Here is a 21,401-nt window from a genome sequence, read left to right on the forward strand (position 1 = left end):
TTTGAGGTATTTGCCTTCTCTGAAGAGAAAGACGGTTGTATTGGACATACAGAACCCTGCATGTGAAAAATGCTTTACATTTAAGTTTGAATTGCACAGATGGTTGCCAAATTTAGTGTGCCTGTCCAGTGCAAACAAAAGCCCATGCACAGGCTTCCGTCAGGCTTCAAGCTGGGAAATGCACTTGCAGTGAAGCAGGCCATGCAGGAATCATGTGGATGCACACACTGCTGTACAGAGTAGCAGGCCTGTCATTTACAGCACCACATATGCCCATCATGTCACAAAATAGCTCATGAGAGATAAGTTTTGTTGTTAAACTGATATAAACCTTTCTAAGATTGTCCTGTAGATACACCTAAGTCTCTAAATTACAATTAGCCTTTGAATAAGGCTACCAGATCAGCACTTCAATTAAAAAAGGTAAAGGACCCCTGACGGTTAAGTCCAGTTATGGACGACTCTGGGGTTGCGGCGCTCATTTCGCTTTACAGGCCGAGGGAGCCAGCGTTTGTCTGCAGACAGTTTTTCCGGGTCATGTGGCCAGCATGACTAAGGCGCTTCTGGCGCAATGGAACACCAAAACCAGAGCAGCACACAGAAACACTATTTACCTTCCCACCAGAGCGGTACCTCTTTATCTACTTGCACTTTTTTTGGTGTGCTTTCGAAATGCTAGGTTGGCAGGAGCTGGGACCAAGCAACGGGAGCTCACCCCGTCACAGGGATTCGAACTTCTGACCTTCTGACCGGCAAGCCCAAGAGGCTCAGTGGTTCAATTAGAACAAATCAATTGCTAGAGTTAGTACATGTGTTTTGATTTTGGGCCTCCAGAAACACACATGAAAGACAGGCTTTGGGCCCTAGCTGAGGATAGGCGCTAAAACTGCCCATGATGACATCAGTGTCTGGTCTAGTTGTGCTCTCACTCTCATCTATGTCCCAGGTACAGGTTCTTTGTTTAACTTGGGTCCTAACACTGAGAACAGAGTCCCTTACCCATCAGTATAATCCCACCCTCTTCATATTCTCAAACCCCCACCACCGTTTTTTGTGTGTGATGCAATTCTGGGAACTTTCTTTCATATTTCTAGATAAGGTGGACGTATAACTTTTGGTAGTTCATGTGTGCTTCCTCCAAGAGATTTACCTCTTTACCTCTAAGCCAAGTATATTTTCTGTTTGTTTGGCAAGCAAGAGCTCTCTGCATGTTTCCATGCTAGGTTTCTAACTTCTGATGCTAAAGACTGCACCTGGAACCTTACTCGTACCCTTGTTTTGGGACATTTTTCCCTCTGATTGCGGGGGGGGGGGGGAGAGACACACTTTCAAGAGCCTAACTAGATGTGACAGATCTCTCAAAAGGTGGGGGTTTTTGAGGGGAGGGGTGTTTGGCAGTACTAATTGAAGCTGCATGATGATTTATGTTAGCTGTTGTGCTAGCAGATGAGGTTAGCCATCTCTCTCACTTTACCCATTTACCAACACATTTAGTGTAACTGTATTGCATAGCATAGAATGTTCTTCCAATTAAGAGCGCTCTCTCTCTCTCTCACACACACACACACACACACACAGAGGGAGAGAGAGAGAGAGAGAGAGAGAGAGAGTCTTGCTGTTTTTAAGTCACTCCCTGACCCAACGCTATTATTTGTCTCATAGGACAAAACATATATGCACCTATATCTTCTGCCCTTTAAGGCAAATAGCAGTTTTGGTGAAGCAAATTTGATTAGGGAGTTTTGCCCATAATTGAACACTCTTTCCTATTGGTGACTTCATTGTGTACCAGGTCAGAGAACCCTTTTGAATGCAATGCAGTTGATTGTATAAAAGCTACTTGGCCTGGGGCTGGCATTGTCTTTAAAATTGGGCACACTCTTTGGAATGTGGGTATTAATCTGTCTGTAGTTCTACCACCTACACAAGTCTAAGATGCCAGAAAACACCAGTATCTCTCTCTCTCTCTCTCTCTCTCTCTCTCTCTCTCGTGTGTGTGTGTGTGTGTTTGCACTCATGGCCTTTCCTTCACTGTGTGTTGAAAACTGTGCAGTAACTGATGGGCTATTAAGGAAACATGTGATCAGGGAATGAGTCTGACATGGGTTCCAAATAGGAAAAGGGAACCAATTTATTGAGGAAACCAATTTATTATGGGAAATCACTGCTGTGTTTAAAAAGAAATTCCTTTCTTTTATGAAATATGTGTTCTGGGAAGTCATACCAATGTGGAGGGTATTTAAGAGTATTGTTTTGATTACTGGCACTTCAGTATTAAATGCCATTTCTTGGAAATGTCTAATTGATGGTCTTTTAACATAGGGCTTGCCTGCAGGGCTGAATTTGAGTGACTTTAGTAAACCACTAGCATACCAAATCAGTCTGCACTGCGAGCATATTGGAATTGCCAAACACACCACTGTAAGTTCTACAGCTCAAACTGTACTTACTTCCCTGTTGTTGTTTAACACATAAACACAGGGAAGACAGATGCTCCAAATTTAAATGCAACACTTTTCTGAGTGTGATGGGCATTGTGTTCAGGAAATAGTGACCTATCTGTTTTATCCTTCCCTGCTTTAATGCTTTATAAACTTAAAGTACCTAGGCCTATACAATTATGTGTAACAGCATGTGAACAAGTTGCCATCTGAACAATTTTACCCATGAATAAACATGTACAGTGGTACCTCAGTTTACGAACTTAATCCATTCCGGAAGTCCATTCTTAAGCCAAAACCATTCTTAAACTGAGGTGCGCTTTCCCTTTTGAGGCCTCCCGCCACCGGTGCCCTTCCACCATTCGGCTTCTGTTCTTAGACCAAGGTAAAGTTCGCAAACTGGGACACTACTTCCAGTTCTGCGGCGTTCATAAACTGAATAGTTTGTAAATAGGGCTGTTCTTAATCTGAGGTAACACTGTATATTAACTAATTATATCATTCTCAATGCATTAAAATGAATATTCTCCTATTTTAAATGAAAATTCTCTAATATTCTCATTAATCGAGAATATTCTCCAAAAGATTATTCTCGAGAATTTAACATCATTAAGGGTGCATGTGTCTGAATTCTCATAGAATTTGGAAAAGACATCTAAGGTTACCTAATCGACTTCCCTGGTGATGCAGGAAATTCACTATGATTAGCACTCTTGGTATTCATATACTATTGTATTTCTGTCCCACCTTTTATCCAAGGTGGCATACACAGTCCTTCTCCCCCTCCCTATTTCATCTTCACAACAACCCTGCGAGGTAGGTTACACTGAGAGTGAGTGACTTGCCTAGTTGAGTGTGTAACTGGACACAGCGCTCCAGATGAGGCCTCACCGTAGCCAAATCAGAGTGGTACCATTAGTTCTAATGAAGTAGGTACTCCAGTTTCGTTGATGCAGCCTACAACTGCATTGGCCTCCCTGCCCTGCCAGCGCTGCTTTGCATTGCCTTTCCCCCTATCCTGTCCTTCCTTCCAAAGGAGCCCAGGGCAGCAAATAGCAAGGCATAAAAACAGTTTATTTCCTTCTCTGTTCTGTCAAGATCATCTGGAATCCTGTTTCAGTCTTCTAGTTTAGTCTACAAACTTGAAGAGCATCACCTCTGCTCCTTTGTCCAATCTGGAAGTAACTTAGAAGGGTATTGCCACGAATGGAAAATAGTAGTGGCATTTTTGTAGTGGCAGCTGTTGCCCATTAGGAGAGCAACAGTAGGTGGAACCAGCACCAGTGACAGGTGGAGCCAATTCTAGGTTTGTCCCCATCCTCTTCCCTGCAGAATTCTGTAAGGGCAAAACTGAGATTAAGCAGAAGAAAGAAGATAAAGAAGGTCCCTTTCTCACACACACACACACACTGATTGTATGAAGGTAGACAGGTGAGGGAAATCTGCAGGCAGACTGAGGTTGTTGAGATAGTGCCCCCATTCAGTCTAATAAACCAGGCTCCATTGGCATTTTTTCTAAATCTTGAAAGTAGACTTTCTGCTCTCATCGGGTATGTAAGCATATTTGACTGTCTCTAAAGAGCAAGAAATACGGTAAACTAGAAAAGACAGTTCTCACATTACTTTCTCAATATACATTCATTCATAGATCTTTGGCCTGTCACCAAGCAGAGGAGGAAGGAACAGGTTGGGCTTGCCAGCCCATCACTATGGAAAAAAACCTGATATTAAATCGGAGATCAGGCCTGATAAAATCTTCTACCCCACCCCCACCCCAAATTCCTGCTGCTCTGCCCTCATCTTTAGGACCACTCTGCTCTCCCTCCCCATCACTCCACTTACCTCTTAACTTAAATGGACACAGTGACTGAGGGTTCTACTGCTGGCATTGTTTTTAAGTTTGATTTAACTTAAATCAAAGCAGCACAAGCCCCTCTACACCTTCCCCCTCTGTCAGTTCCTAAACTTCCCAGGTGCTCAGAGTGATATGATACAATTTGGTATCACATCACTTTGAAGATGCTCAAGGTAGTAAGGCAAGTCCACTAGTCACCCTTCCTGGAGTGGCTCTGGTGTGATAGAGATTCTGGAGCAGAGAGAGACTTATTCCGCCGTGAACACCACAAGCCCTTCTGTTAAAGGTTAAGAAACAGGCTCATCCCATCTCCTCTCTGATAAGGGCCCACCTGTGCAGAACCCTCTGGGTAGTGCAGGGCCCGGACATATGCCCTCTTGTTCAGCCCTAGCGGCACCAGTGCATGTATAAAAAATATTCATAAATACCATATCACCCTATCTGTCTATAAATACAAATTGGGCATCCAGAAATGCAAGGAGCTTAAACAAAGGGGCTTAAGGGCACAGATCAATATTCCAGTTTTTCTAGGTCTTTTGTAGTGGGGGGGGGGAGGTGTTGCACGTGAAATGTAGCTTGGGTGTTGCCTGTTACATCCTAGCTTGAACTGATGACCCAACTTCTTCTACAGTCATACCTTGGAAGTCAAACAGAATCCATTCCAGAAGTCCAAAACATTCGGAAACCAAAGCACGGCTTCCGATTGGCTGCAGGAAGCTCCTGCGGCCAATCGGAAGCCGCGCCGGACATTTGGCTTCCAGAAATTGTTCAAAAACTGGAACACTCACTTCCGGGTTTCAATCGTTTAGGAGCCAATTTGTTTGGGAGCCAAGGTGTTCAAGATCCAAGGTACAACTGTAACTTGAACTGCATGTGGCTTGCTGCAAGTAATGCTGAAATCTGGAAAAGTCAACCTTTTGAAAGGTTTTAATTATTTGCATAAATCTTCTAAGGACAGTGCTCACTGTCTAAGCAGCCCTTTGGTCCACTTCACATGTAGTCAAGAGCCAGTGTGGCGTAACGGTTAGTGTTGGACTGTGACCTGGGAGACCAGGGTTCAAACCCCACTCAGCCACAAAGCTCTTTGGATGACCATGGACAAATCACTGTCTCTTAACCTAACCTACCTCACAGGGTTGTTGTGAGGATGAAATGGGGAAGGCAATGACCATGTACACCACTTCGAGCTCCTTGGAAGACATAGCAAGCTTAATATTCACACAAAAGAAAGACTTCCTGAACCAGCATCATTGGGATAGTTCAAAATGTAATTTTTCTTTCTGGCTGCTATATATAGAAAGCAAACTTGTGTAATCCACTGTTAAAATAGAAGAGAGGGGAGAAGCCAGTTGCATTTTTTCCATTACAGTTCATTTTAACAGATGTTTTCTGTTCCTTCCCCATTCCCCCCCCCCCATGACAAACGTACCAAGGGAGAAGTCTTCGAGCTCAGCAAGGAACTGTAGCAACACTGCACAGAACAATAGTTGCATCATCTATCACTCGTCACAATTTAGGTCCAAGTTTTGTTTCAACTTAAGTCTTGATTGATGTGTTATAAACATAGTTTTACTATTATTTATATCAGTGTTTTGAGAATAACACCAAATTGCTCTTCATACTCGGGGAACATTCCTGGAACCGCAAACAAGATCTTTTGAAACTAAGATAGCAGCAGAAGCTTGGGTATAGTTTTCAGTGAAAAGTGGAGCAAGCTGTTCTCCTACATATTTCATTATACCAGTTGACTTCAATTAAAACTCAGTTAAGCTGTAACTATGAGAGGGAACAACGGGAATTTCTGCTTCTAGCTAACAGGAAAGGATAATTTGCTGTTCAGTCCTGTGAGTGGATTGTTCAGCGTGGGAATAGGGATGCACCACGTAGCCCCACTTCTAACATCTGCACAAACATCAGCATCAATGGAGTCTTTGCAGGTTCAGTTCCACACACAAGGGCTTCTCTGGAACCAAGAGGGTTCCAGTTTACTTGGAAGCCTTCATGCATTACAGCTACATGTGCAAGGCTGAGGTGGTATAGGATGGGGAACATTCAGTGTGTCGCTACTCCCATGTTCAGTAATGGAAGTAATATTGCTTGAAGAGTGCAATGGTTTGCTTTATGCATGGATTTTAAACCACGGTTTGGTGCTGATGAGTAAAATATATGGTTGTCCAAACTTCTAATTTTGAAGAAAACAGATTGCTGCATAGATTGGTAGCTCCCAGTGTGTTACTTTTGTTATGGGGACGCAGGTGGCGCTGTGGTCTAAACCAGTGTTTCCCAACCGGTGTGCCGCGGCACACTACTGTGCCGTGAGACACCGGCTGGTGTGCCGTGGGAGGGAGGCGGGCGAGTCGGGCGGCGAGAGGCGGCGGCGGCGAGGATCCGCGTCGAGCCGGGGGCGGCTCCGCGGTGGTGGTGCCGAGCGGCGGGGCAGCTCGCGCAAAAGGGAGGAGCGCGAGACAGCGGAGGAGGAGGAGGCCGGCATGTCCGGGCAGCAGCAGCAACAGTAGCAGCAGCAACTCCCGGCGACGGCTCCTCCTCCGCCCGCTATCGCCGCCGCCGCCTCAGCTGCCCTCGCTCTGCTGCCTCCTCCCACCCCGGCAAGGGGAAGGGAAAAAACGTTCACTTTTGTGCATCCCCCCCCCCCCGCGTGACGCTGCGCGCTGACGTCACGGGGCGGGGCTTTAATGGTGGTGTGCCGCGAGATTTTTTTCCGGTAAGCAGGTGTGCCGTTGCCCAAAAACGTTTGGGAAACACTGGTCTAAACCACTGAGCCTCTTGAGCCGATGAGAAGGTCAGTGGTTCAAATCCCCACAATGGGGCGAGCTCCTGTTGCTTTCTCCCAGCTCCTGCCAATCTAGCAGTTCAAAAGCACACCATTGCAAGTAGTTAAATAGGTACCACTGCAGCAGGAAGGTAAACAGCATTTCCGTGCACTGTGGCTTCCATCACAGTGTTCCATTGTGCCAGAAGCGATTTAGTCATGCCACATGACCCAGAAAGCTGTCTGTGTTCAAACACCGGCTCCCTCAGCCTGAAAACGAGATGAGCGCCACCACCTCATTGTCGCTTTGACTGGACTTAACCATCCAGGGTTCTTTACCTTTTTACCTTTACTTTTGTTATGAAAAATCTTCCTGCTCCACACCGAAGAGTATAATGTAAAAATAACTGATTTGGTAAGACTTTTCGTTCCTCAGCTCATCAAATAAAACTTTCCCTTGATTGATTTAACATTTCCTGAAACACACTGGAAACCACCTGTCTGTCCAGGCTTTTGTTGTAGTTGTTGTTCCTTTTGTGCATTTCTTTACAGTTATAGTTGAACCCCTGTTTTTGTGTGAGGATTGCCATTTTCTCACCTTGTGCTCAGAGGAAGGAGATGAGAGGGTGTATGATCCCAAGGCTTATCATTGCTGGTTGCTGAACTTCCAAACCATGGTCTCTAGCCTTACTTTGGAGGATTGTCTGAATCTAGCCTATGCTTCCAGTGGTCAAATTATAATGAGACAGAGATTGTGAACAGATCTTCCATCTCTCTCAATTTACCTCATATTTAACAGGATTTGCCCAGCACTGAGAAGAGGGGTTTTAATTTTTTTCCTGGTGTGTTCTCTCCCCACCCCCCATATAAATTGCTTCCCCTCTCCAAGCTGCAACAACTAATGGAACAAATAGGGGGGAGGGCATTGCTGCTTTAAAAGAATTTTAAATAGACTGGGCATCACCCATGTCTTGTCTAATTTGGCTGCAAGACTGAAGCCCAGAATAGTATTCGAACTTTATTCATTGATTTCCTTAAGTAGCAATATCTAGGTAGGGAAGAAAAACTGTCTTTGCACTGACCTTGGGCATTTTATGTACGGAGACAGCTAATTTGGATCTGTGAATCATAAGATGAATAGCCAATGCTGCTTTTGACTTGCCAGAGTAATTGTTTTTCCTGTCTCCCCGTCCAGCAAAAACCAGTTCCAAAGTGGTAGGCTTCATCAATCCTGGAGGTCAAGGGTCAGTCTGCAAGCCAAGCCTTTCTCCTTTCCCCCTCCTTTAACTTGTAACTCATCTGTTAGCCTGGAAACCTATGACAGCGGTCTTCCAAATCTAACCTCAGAGAGGTCCTGCCTGATAGACGCTGATATAAACTTCTAAAATGGAAAACATACCCTGGTACCCAAATGTTTTCTGTTTTCTCTGATCAGGTTGACAGTTATTTATTGGTTTATAATGAGACTTGTATTCTGTAAGAGGCCTCTGGTGGAATCTGTAGCTCCTTACATTTCCCAAAATAAGGAACTAAATAGCCTAGACTTTCTTGGCATTTTCTGTGTGGTGATGCTTAGATAAAATAGCAGTACTGGAGAAAATAGCGCACAAATGCATTAACACTGTCTTGAAAGCAGACTTTCCATTGCTGAAAATGAATGGCAAATGCTAAATGTATAGCTATATAGAAAGTTTACACTTGAGATGTGGAATAATCATGGCATGTCAACTTGGCATCCATGATTATTAGACATCAGTATGATCCTAAGCATGTTCACACAGAAGTAAACCCTGCTGTTTCCAATTCGGTTGTAAAATACTAAAAGCCTTAAGCAGATTCTCTGTTTGTTTTGTGTTGCAACAAGAGCTGTAGAAGTTCTAAATGTTCTAATTGCAAAGAAAATTACTTCTGTCCTTTAAATTCTGTTTCTGATTAAGACATTAGCCTTTCAAAATGATCCTTTCGGAGAACTTAAATGGAGACACTGAAGCAAATTGTTGGTTGGAGAGAGGTTTCCTATTAAGGAAGAGTGATGTAATGCCAATGGAATACAGCCAGGTTCTCTCCACTCATTTTATTTATATTAGCTGCATACCAGAGAAAGATACCCCAACAACATGAGTGCTGCTCACTATATTTAGTCAGGCTAGTTTAGTAATTCCAGGAGGTTATGTTTATATGCAATGGAAATAATTATAAAAAGGTATTTTGAGCATCTTAGTTCAATCAAATGGGTTTAAGCAAAAATGCTTTTTAAAAAAAGATCATAAAATTGGGGTGGTATTTGGGGCTGTATGTCTTGAGGCATTTAAAACAGTAATCCCCTTGACTAATCAGCTCTTAATACAACATCTTTCTTTTTCTGTGCTTCAACTCCTTAGCATTATTTGTAGTTAGAAGTTAACCTTGCCTCTAATAGAGGCTAATGAACCAATCCATCTTTCAGTGTCGTATAAAATTGATTGTGGATTTAAATTTCACTTCACGTTATGGGAATACGCTTGCACCAGGCTGGAGGTTGCGTACCCCACCCTCCTCTTACTCGGAGACTGAAAGTTTTCGCTTTCACTTTAGAATTAACAAAGAGCCCTGTGACTGCCCAACTTCAGGAGCTGAGTCCTCCCTTAAAACAATCAAGAATCCAGCCACAGTTTGCTATCCTGGTTGGTTAATTAATCCTACTTGGAACAAATTGCAATTCAGACACCATGGGGAACTCTGGTTAGTTCTAAACTGAAATCTTTACATATTTTCCTCATGCATGCAAAAAAGTGAGGGAGACTCCATAGCTTAGTACAGTGGTGCCCCGCAAGACAAATGCCTCGCAAGACGGAAAACCCGCTAGACGAAAGGGTTTTCCGTTTTGGAGGTGCTTCGCAAAACGAATTTCCTATGGGCTTGCTTCACAAGACGACAATGTCTTGCGAGTTCCTGCTGGTTTTTTTTCCTTCCCCCCCTTTTTGTAAGCCGCTAAGCCGCTTATCAGCTGATCCGATCAGCAGATAAGCCGCTAAAAGCCTCTAATAGCACTAATCCGCTAATCCGTCAATGGGCTTGCTTCGCAAGATGAAAAAACCGCTAGACGAAGAGAATCACAGAACAGATTCTTTTCGTCTTGCGAGGCACCACTGTAGTAGAATACAGTGGTACCACTGTACATACTTTGCTTTGCAGAAGGTCTGTGGTTCATTCTCCGCCATCTTGGACTTGGGAAATTTGCCTGTTTGAAAACCCTGGGAAGCTGCTGGCAGTTAGTGCTGGCAATATGGAATTTAGGGAAGCTTTTTCTGTAATGTTAAATCATAGTTCAGCATTATATCTGTACCAGGCCTTGGTCTGATTTGCGAATTATAATTTCCACCTCCCAGAGTCTAAATAGATGTATAATTCACTGGGGAGATTTGGGGTTGTTGTTGTTCAGCCTTGGAAAGAGTGTTTCAGTTCCCTTTCTTAATGTATTCTAGACAATAGGTTTCTGTCACTACAACCCCGTGGCAAGCTTAACCAAAACCACAACTGCTGAATCTCTCCATGCTTTGCAGCTATAAAAACACATCATTTACCTGTGAGCATTCCTGGGCAAATGTATCATTACCAAATCAATTCCCTTGTGTGCTACAAGTAAAGGGAAGTGGTTTGCTCAAACCCCACCAGCCTGGCTATGATGGAGGAAAAATGGAGTTTCCACCCCTCTTGCTTTTCCTAATTGCCTTTTGTTCTACCTGATGACTTTTACAAACCCTGTTTTTCTTGCTGACAACAGTATTTCTGCTTTGCAGTGGTTTTATTTTACCAGGGAACAGTCTTGTGCAGGGCTGCAGGCACTTCTCAGAATCGAACACTGGACAAAGGGAATTCATTTGTTCTCTGCACTAGGGGGATATGTATATGTTGCTCACTTAGTTACGTGGGTTGCTTTATTTCAAGATCTCCCAAGATGGTTTGCAGTGTGGTGTGGGGACACTATTTCAGACATTTGCACAATACATGGGATATATTGTGTCAGTTACCTGATGTTGGTAGGATACGCTAAGAAGGAGTCACCCACACAATAACCTGAAATGAAGAAGACAAGCAGTGAAGCAAGACAGTCCTGATTCAGTACTTGGAATGTGATTTCTCAGACCTGCTCAAGTCAATACACGCAAACCTTTGTGCTAGGAGCTTCCAGGGGTGAAGCAAGTTTCCCTGCGGAACCATGAGCAATTGTTAGAGGAAGTGTGAGCCGCTCCAACCCCAGTCCCCCATCTTTTCTGCATGACCCAAGAGGTCAGATTCCACCTCATTTTGGTATTCCAGTACCTGTGGGCTTCACCATTTGTGCTAATTGATCGTGTTTGTCTAGTGTGAGGGGAGTGATTTTTTTTCTGAATGTTTGGCAGAAACCAAGCTAAGAGTTCTTTGTCCTGCAGCGAGGGCTAGGACAAGTACTGTGCAGAGGTTTTGCTGCGTAAACCTGCTTGGCACGGGGTTGGGCTGGATGACCCTCGGGGTCCCTTTCAACTCTACAATGCTGTGAGTCTATTGTTACATAGGAAATACACAGGTTAAAAGGTGCAGCAGGTACATCAGAGGTATAGATAGATGGCTAAGTGCAAACTATATTGATCCGACAAGCAATATGCCTCTCTCACTTTCCTTTTGAAGAGCGAGGTGGACACAGCTGATAGCATTGCAAGCAGCCAGTCCCTGGGACTTGGCGTGCAAACAGACGCTCCCTCGAATGAGTTGGGTCTGTGAGGCTTGTTCATGCTGCTGGTGGTGTCTCCATGTCCTTGGAGATGGAGATGGACTCTGTGCCAGTTAAGCATCCACTCTGTCACCTTCTGCAAAGGTGGAAGCTCTTCACTGCGCCAGGCCCACTTCGCAGCAGGAGGTATCTGACTCAGGGTGTCACCAGGGTGGAACACTCCTCTGCCAGCCTGCTTAGTCCCTCCCCTGATCCCACTCTCCATTCCCTAGACTCCTCCCCCCCACCCCTCACCAAGGTCAAAGGTTTCTGGAGTTGCCTTTTTCACTTTCCCCATCCTCCCACCACCCTCCCATGGGCACCAATCTCAAATCCCTTAGCTCTGCCCATTCTTCCTCAGAATCCAACCATCTCTTCCATGATGTATCTCCATGGGGTTCATGACAGTAGCTTTACAACCTTGCATTTTGTGCTTTTTTTTTTTTTTTTTTTTTTTTTTACTGGATACACAAAATTGCTCCTTTTTGAATTAATGTAGAAGATCTGCAGCCATCCATAGTCTTGCAGTTGCTGAAACGGGTTGGAATCCCCAGTTCAGCCATAAGTATGTATCAAAGGGAATCCTGGCTAAATGATGTTTAGGATAACAAGACTTCTTAGGTGCTCCTGAAGAGGCTTCTGCTGGGAATGTAAAGCTCAATGTGTTTGATCCCTTGTCTATTGTTACGCCCATCCCATTCTCCGCAGTCGCATCCCTTGTTTTCTTTTTTCTTTTCTTTTTTTTCTTTTTGAACAAGCATTTTACATTTGCAGGGGAAGTCCCTGACCCAAAGAAATATGATAGAACAGAATTTTAGAATCTGTGTTGTCTAGAACACAGATGGGACACTAGTAGCCCTCCAAGCCTCTACAGTGGTACCTCGTGTTAAGTACTTAATTTGTTCCGGAGGTCTTTTCTTAACCTGAAACTGTTCTTAACCTGAAGCACCACTTTAGCTAATGGGGCCTCCTGCTGCCGCCGCACCGCCAGAGCACAATTTCTGTTCTCATCCTGAAGCAAAGTTCTTAACCTGAAGCACTATTTCTGGGTTAGCAGAGTCTGTAACCTGAAGCGTATGTAACCCAAGGTACCACTGTATTGTAGTCCAGCTCCTTTAATCCCTGACAACTGGCCATGCAGACTGGGGAATTGATGGGAGTTGAAGCCCAGCATAATCTGGAGAGCCACAGATGCCCCATTCTTGCTGGGGAGAAAGGAAGGGTTGCACAGGTCTCAGACCCTTCTTTCGCTGGCCATTTGGTAGCACACAGGTGTTGAGAAAGTAGAGAATTGCAAGGGGCTAGACTAGATGGCTCTCAGGGTCCCTTCCCTCTCTACAGTTCTATGATTCTATGATCCTCCTTGGGATGTTTAGGCAACATGGCTGTGTGTGTGACCTCCACAAAAAGCAGAAAGATCTTTTGCAACTGACAAGGGGCCATTCGAAATCATTCTGCCTTTCTGTCACATCTGAGAAGTATAGCAGAATTATGGATCTGTTGTCAAGCATATATGAGGTATTCCTAGAGATAGCGAGATGCAGCAGCCCTGTCAAGATGTACTGTAGATGCTTTTTCCACTCATTCAGTTGAAGCAGTTCAAGAGGGAAGCAGATCATGCTGCTAAATACTGACAAGTATACTTTAGGTCAGCCAGGAGTCGAAACAACCAATTTCCTTTTAAGTATAAAGCATACTAAACAAGCTAATTTCTCCCCTCTTCTGGTAGAGTTCATGCTAATTTCAAATCCCAAATTAAATTGTTACCAAAAGAGTAGATTTAAGAATATCCCAGCCTTAGTATTTCTGTTACCAGGTTCCAAAGAACTAAATATCTCCTATAGGATTATAGCAGCTGACATAGCTAACATATGAAGTATTTCCTGGACGGCATACAAACACAGACGATGTGCAATCATTTCTTGTTTAACAGAAAATTTCTATCTGAACTAAAAAAAGAGAACCTGCTTTTGTGATGAGCCACTCCCCAAAATACCATGGGGAGAGCTAAAGGATGGGGCATGCAGTAGGGATTCAAATTGCTGAATTGTGCCTTGTTGATGTGTCCCTTTATAGTCTGTATTGTGGTTATATGATGCAGCCTTCCCAAGGCCAGCGCCCTGCAAATGCTTTGGACTATGACTTCCATCAGCCTGTACAGCAGCACTTGGAATACCCATAAATGCTAAATCTTAAGACCGTGGGCGGCTTTGGATAATGACATTAACAATTATAGTGCCTGGATATAGCTGTAGTAGAAAAAGGTCTGTGGACTGGGTGATAAAATATAGATTGCTTTTTGTTTGGGTTAAAAAAAACAGATGCAGTATGTCATTGAATAAAATGGGTGTCAAAGATACCTCACAATGTACAGCCCAAAAAAGGGGGAAAACTTTAAGTCTGCAACTTGCACGCTTTTAACTTACGTGCATTCAGCTTTACCCAAAAAATTAAAAGGGGGTGAGAAAGGTGTAGGGTTCTGGGGGAAATGACTTTGGCAATCCCACTCACTATTGAACCCAATGGGTTTTGACTATACGCAGTTTTAGCTTTAGGTGCAATCCCTGGAACATAGACCCTGTGTGAGTTGTGGGGCTGCTTACATTCCACGTTTGTTACCCTCCCTATGACCTTTACTACCTACAGAGATGAGAATTGTTCAGAAAATCATCCACATTCACTCATACAACTGAAACAGGGTCTGCATATCAAAATGTAGCTCTCCATCAGTTTCTGTAGTCCACTGGCGTTTGTCCTCATTCCTGCTACAGGTGGTTCACCTAGTACAAGCTGGCCATTGAGCACTTTTTTTCTGCACAAGGGAGTGACAGCAATGCGCAACCTGAAAGGACTTTTCATAAATGGTTCACACTTTTTAAAAACTGTTTCTTATGACCCACCTTATCATACTTTGTCATTAAAGGAGACGCTCTCCTGGTCATCACGATTGTGCTTGTTGCCATTGTGTGTGAGAGAGAGAGAATGCCCTCGGGTGTTTCCTGCTTTCCTCCCAGTCTTGGAGCTGCAGTGGTGAGTGGGGATTTTTCCAGCAGTTGTGTGGCACTGGTGGCTCCAAGAGGCGCATAGCAGCCTCCTCCTGAAATGTGCTAATTGGATTTTGCACTGTAGCCACATAAAGTCACAATTCTGCTTCCCTTTACTACCTAAAAAGTCTGTGCACCTTCCCAGCCCCATTTCAGTGATGAAACCTCCCATTGCCTTGTCACCTGATACCAGGAGCCCGTGAGTTTCACACATAAGAGTAATGGTGATGTCTTCCCTATCTAGTGTCTTGGAAAATACCCCAAAATGCAACCTGAGTTAAAAGTTGATGTGTTTTGTGATCATTTGGTGGGATCACTTTGAAGGTGTTCTGTGAACAAGCCCATGCTCTTGAGCCATTAAAAAGTTTTTACGATCAATTGGTCTAGAAGTTAGCATGCATGGCTATGACCACACTCCACGATGTCGCTTTCCCCACCCTGCCAAATCTTGGGAATAAGATGTATTCTCATTCTTAGCAATAAATAATGGATATGTTGAGAAAGTTAAATCAGGAAGGCAGTAATAGATCCTGTGATATGAAGGTGAGTTTTGCCCCTAGTCTGTCCCTCTATGTCCCCTTTTCCCTATATGTTACTCCTCTGGAAGTTAAGCCCTGTTTCCTAATTACTGCCCAAAACCTCATCCAAGTTCTGCAAAACAAGCATTTCATGGTCATTGACAGAAAGCAAATTAAGCAAAAGCATACTCAATTTGCCTGGTTTTGAATAGCACCTTCCAGCTGGAGAACCTTGGCTTTCTTAAAGCAGCATTCTAAGCTCACGGAGAACCTGTGTAGTAGCACCTGGCCGGGGGGGGGGGGGACCTGTCCAGTGGATTAACAAAAGAGTCTCCTTCTGCTTTCACTTTTTACAATGTTTTTAATTGATGATCTTGCCCAGCTACAATTTTATCTACCAGTTGAATTCACTGTGTCTGCTGTTGTTGGTTGGTGTTGTTGTGTTGTTGTTTTTAAATAATAGTGGCAGTTGTTGTTCCAAAGAAGAGTGGGTTAGGTGCCTAGGCTGGGCTGAAGCAATAAGAGAGGGACAAGTTGGCTCCTGCCATGGTAGCAAGGAGCCAGTTGAGTGTCTTTCCCACGGTGGCATCCATCTGTTGTTTTCCGGTGTAGCTCAGCAACTCTTTCCATATATCCCCCTTGCTATAGCTCTTCCCAGACAATTCTCCATCGTTCTTATTTTGTCAACCTCAGTTTGGGCAGCAAGTTAAGAAGCAACCATTAACTGTGCGGGAGGAGGCATAACCTTGAACTCTCTATAAAACATTGACCTTCTGGTTATGTGTGCTAACCATTGTGCCCAGAATGGATTAGACCCAGTTGCCTCCTGTCAGATTTCCCCCACAGGAGAAAGGTCTTCTTCTTCTTTTTTGCCCTTCTGAGGTTTATGATGAGTAATTGTGACAGTTGCACTTCTCTTGAGATGTCACCAGTCACTAAATTGGAACCACTGGTTGCCTTGGCTAGGAATGGACTCAACTTCATCACAGATCACACCAACTGGTCAATAAATTGTTTGCTTATCTGATCCATATTGCCATACATATCCCGTCTTCCATTAGTCTGTTTTTGATAAGGCCTTTTCCCTCCTGAGCCTGATTTACGAAGTGGGGGGTGGCTTATAAGCCCGATGCCCATCGCAGGCGCTGTCCTCAATACTCGAAGCAGCATCGCGCAAGACCTTTTGGACGAGTGACAAAAGGATCCCTGATATACCTGGCTTTGGTTCATGGTGAGGATCTTGTAACCCACCTGCCACTGGGGTAGATATGGGTCTTTGACATGCTCCAGCCCGGTCATAATTAGCGGACTCCCTGTGAGTGTAGCTTGGGGTAGTGGAATGTGATTCACGGACAGCTTCCCTGTTTTTTTCCACTAAGTGTTGCTGTATCATCTTCAATGCCATGCCGAAAATGTCTTTTGCATGCAAATCCAGGGACCATGGCTTTTCTGAACAACTATCAGGGGATGCCGGAGTCGAAACCTTACGGTCAGCAGTAGAGGGCTGCCGCATGCCGCTACATTCCAGTTTATCCTTGATCTCCTGACGTGCTTTTTGAACAACCAGGGAGCAGAGTTTATTGACGTATGAAGGTTCATCTGAGCTTCCCCTTGGACCAGGGGTAGTAGGGATCAGTTTGTCGGATGAGATGGTGTAGGGCTGAGTTTTACGAGAACCACTTGCAGGTTTCAGTGCGTGCTGAAATCCAATTGCGTATTTCTGAAGGTCGTTGCTCAGCCAGCTCACAACGTTGAGTTCCTCAGAGGAGCCTTGCTTGAAAAGGCAGACCGCACCTTCCGTATTATTAGGATTGTTTCGCTCGTTGTCTTTTATTACAATAACTTCTTTATCCTCCAAACTTGCCAGGTCAAGATGATTGTATCCTCCTCCTCTCTGACATTTGTCCTTCATATTTAAGCTGGATACATCAACAAAACAGATCATTTTGCGATCCTGGTCTTTCTGTCCTTCAGGGCAGTAGTGGTTTACTTTACATACGGCCGCCTGACTGCGCAACCAGTCGATTTCATGTGCCATATCTGTTGTTTTAGGGTGGAGCTGTCCCCAGGGCCATAGAGCGGTGGTGATGGTGTTTTAGTTGAGCAGCTTTGATCCTGCCAGACTCAAGGTGTTGCCTCCTCTCTTAGCTTCCCATGCTCTTCTAGTGGCAGATGGGATTTTCACTTGTGTGGACAATTGGTTTCTATGACAACAGTGACATCATAAAGCATCAGTATCACCAAGCAACCAGTGGTGTACTTAGGCAGTGCTTTAATAAGAGTTTGTGAAAGAAAAGGCAGAATCTCTCCTGGCACACAAATATTAGACTGCTTTTTAGGGATTATTTTATGTAGCCCACATTGGATCCAGGGGGTCATTTTATCTTTGAGGGTCATAAGTCTGAAATATACTTGAAGATTGCCTAGCTCAGCCCCTGCCCTAAGCTTGTCTGGCAGAAAAACTGTTAAAATCTAAAAATGGTGGTGGGTAGTTGGGATACTTGTCAGTTTAAAAAGAAAGATTGCATTTTTAATTGTGGATTAATTAATCTGGAATAACTGCCACCTATGTTTCTTGAACTAGGAGCTGAGATATTTATAAGGAGAGAAAGTTGAGTAGGATGGCTTAACTGGTACTGTGTTTAGCCTTTTGGGGCATTCTGAATAGTCAACCTGCAAGGAGGAAAGTGTGTTCACAAATGCAAGGAGGAAAGAGTGTTCACAAATGCACTAGGTCCCTTCCGCCATTCCTGTAACCATTGCCCTCCCCATGTTCCCCAGTGACTTTCTACAGCTAGTAAGTCTCCTGAACTTGTGGAGGCTGTGGTGCCTTTTGAAATGCTAGAAAATAAGAGTTTCAAAACACCTGAGAGCCTCCTCTAGTACAGGGGTCTTCCCCATTGCAGACAGTCACTAAACATGTGTAGTGCAGCAGTATGAAGGATGGAGGAGCAGAGTTTGCAAGTTTGTGTATGCTGTCTCCTCCTTGCATGTTTCCTTAAGCCCTGTTCAGAATGCCTGAAGGAAGGCTTTTGTTACCATAGCAGACTATATTCCCCATCTGCTCAGTGAAGGAGTTCAGAGCCAGTATGGTGTAGCGGTTAGAATGTTTGGCCAGGACCTGGGAGACCAGGGTTCAAATCCCTGCTCAGCCAGTGAAACTCACTGAGCCATTCACACACTCTCGGCCCTAACCTATTTCACAGGGTTGTTGTGAGGCTGTGGTCTAAACCACTGAGCCTCTTGCGCTTGCTGAACGGAGGGTTGGCAGTTCGAATCACCGCAATGGAGTGAGTTCCCGTTGCTCTGTCCCAGCTTCTGCCAACCTAGCAATTCGAAAGCATACCAATGCAAGCAGATAAATAGGTACCACTGTTGCAGGAAAGTAAATGGCGTTTCTGTGCGCTCTGGCACTCGTCACAGTGTCCCGTTGTGACAGAAGTTGTCCTGGCCACATTACCTGGAAAGCTGTCTGTAGACAAACACCAGCTCCTTCAGCCTTAAGCGAGATGAGTGCTGCACCCCATAATCACCTTTGAAACTTGCTGAAGAAGGCTGCTGGGTTTGAGGTCTTCTTTTTGTGATCTTGAATTTCCTAAAGGACATGGAGTCCATTGCCTATAGACATTTTGTGTTATAGGGAAGATGTTATTAGGTGCAGTTTCTTCCATTGCAGTACTTCAGTACTGTACTTAATTCTTCTCTCCTGTCCCAACTGTTGAAGGAGCCATGAGCTGTGTTGGCATTTGTTTAATTTGATAAAAGTTTTGAATTTAGGCATTAGCTGAGTTTTGTCTTTGACTTATTGAGCATTTTCTTTCCTTTAGCCATCCTTGGCTATCTTAATGGGTGCATGTTTTTGAAAAAAATATTATAGTAATATGAAAAATGCTTCCTGTAAATGGAAGAATTGCTGAGAGACATCACACGTTCTCACCAAGTACTAGTCTTATCACTGCTTCTGGTTTCCTCAGGACAAACTTTAGCTTGAGGCCTATTTGGCAGATAACAAAATAAAATTGGGAAATGCCGGGTTTCTCATGTTGATAAGGCAGGAAAGTTGGTAAAAGCAGAAATAGATGAGTATATCCTAAAACAGGCTTCCGTTAATACAGTTGGAATGTCTTTTTGTCTTTCCTAAAAATAAGTTTCCTTTTCAGAACATACTTGATGAACTCTGTCGTATGGCTGCACAGGACAAGGCAAGCTTGGAAACATTGAAATCAGGGAGCTTGGCTCTGTGTTAGAGCCTATGTCACTTGGAAAGGCCTGAGTGAGGTGGCAGCGTGAGGCAACTGATTTTTGGTGTCATGAAAGGGCAGCAAATTGTTGGTTGATGAATTATTGTTTTATTCCAACAGGCTTTGGGGAACTCACTGGTTTGTTGGCTTGTTTGCTTGTTTGTTTTACAAGGCTGGATGAGTGAAGTCTTTCTGTGCTGTCATGCTGAGCATTAGAATGTTTCCAGGGCCATTAGAAGCATGTCATAATAATTCATTCTATAGGTTCTGTGGCTAAATTCACCATAAAGTAATCTCAGATCTGCCACCAAATTCAGTTTTGGGCAGAAGTGCTGCATCAATATGAATGAGTCTTGATTAAAAAAAAAAATCTCTAGAATGAATGCAGCAGAACTTTTCTAAAAGAAGAAAGTTGAGTCAACTTCATTCTGCAGCAAAATGCATAGTGGTACAAGCTATCCCGGATGTTTCACTGGAATAAAGATGAACAAACATGTACAGGATACCAAGGACAGACTTTTCCAGAACGCAGCACATTGCATTCTTTGAATCACTCACTCTTCTGGGAGAGTGATAGCAAAACTGCATTCTTGTAGGCCTTGCCAAATGTGAATTCTGGAAGTTGTGCAACATCACTTATCTTGGAGCATTAATCATGTAAGTGGTCTCTTTAACTAAGCCTCAGCAAAGTGCCAGCCTAGAATTGATGGCTACTGGTATGCATGCGTGAGTCAACATAATGCACTGGTGTTCCACAATTTGAAGGAATATGCACAGTAAATACAGAGACATTGTATTGACAGATTGTGGTGCAGGTTGCTGTTTTCCTTTCCAAGGAAGAGGTTTGTGAAGAGCCCTTTCTCCACTGTTTTGATTTACAGCCTGCTTCTTTCCCCAAACAGAAGCCTCCAGCTTGAATTGTGCGCTGCTCTTTTCCTCCCCAGCTTCTTGTAACTCTGACGTGCTTATGCTTTTCAGGCCCTCTGTCGAGCAGTTTTTTCTGCAGCTCAGGCCACATGGTCAACGCAGATAACTCAAAATAGAACCACCCTCAAACCGGGACTGCAATGCGTTGCTTATGGCTGGTTGCCTTGACTCTGCTGCCTTTCCTGTGCTGTTATCCCCTCTGCCTCATTTGACAGTAAATGTCAGGTTAACAGGGCTGTTCTGCATTATGCACGTGCAGGAATTGCGTGACTCCCATCCCTTAGCCCTTCCGCATACTCCAGATGTGAAGAAGCATCTCAGTGGTCTTTACATAGGCCGGGGACAGGCATATCTCCCGCCCCCTCTCCTTGGTTTGAATTCCTTTGCTGTCTTCCCTGGTCTCATTTAACTGTGGTTTAGCATTACAACTATGCTAAATGCAGCTGCATTTAGGCATCACATTCACATATTATTGGCTTGCAAAGCCCAAACAATCATTTCTTCTTAGGCTTGAACCAATGTCAGCGTGGCGTGCGAGGGGTGGACAAACTAGGATATCAAGCAGTGGTTTGAAGCTGGTTGGGCCACCTGTACTTTGCTGATTTACGTGTAGGTTCAGAGCTCACTGGCAAACCACAGGTGTCAGGGATGGGCAGGAGCCGAGGAGTGGAGGGATGTGTAGGCAGAGAAAGCAGGTGCAGTGGAAGATGATCCAGGAGGAGGGACCAGTGACTGGCAGGGTGCTGTGCTCCTTGTGAGTCAGCTGCCAGTGGTGGAAGAGGAGAGACGGGAGGAAGAGGCCAGGCAGCCAGAGACAGGGGAGATGGAGACAGGAGAAGAACTGCAGAATGCATTGGATCCCAGAGAGGAAACTCG

General features: G+C 44.3%; 1 protein-coding gene across 12 annotated transcripts in view; it reads left to right on the forward strand.

Moving 5' to 3' along the window:
* Positions 1–21,401, forward strand: part of PALLD (palladin, cytoskeletal associated protein) — a 210,439-nt gene that overhangs the window by 146,333 nt on the left and 42,705 nt on the right. The window contains exon 1 of one of the 12 annotated variants that reach the window (XM_083520210.1): positions 19,864–20,255. The exons of 10 other annotated variants lie outside the window; for them this stretch is intronic. In XM_083520210.1, coding sequence (XP_083376336.1) covers positions 20,254–20,255 — 2 coding nt within the window. In that variant the 5' untranslated portion in view covers positions 19,864–20,253. Of the gene's footprint in view, positions 1–19,863; positions 20,256–21,401 lie in introns of those variants that run through there. One more of the 12 variants, XM_083520220.1, reaches the window with a different exon arrangement.

The sequence above is a fragment of the Podarcis liolepis genome (assembly GCF_965112155.1).
Source record: "Podarcis liolepis genome assembly, chromosome: 9".
Lineage (NCBI taxonomy): Eukaryota > Metazoa > Chordata > Lepidosauria > Squamata > Lacertidae > Podarcis > Podarcis liolepis.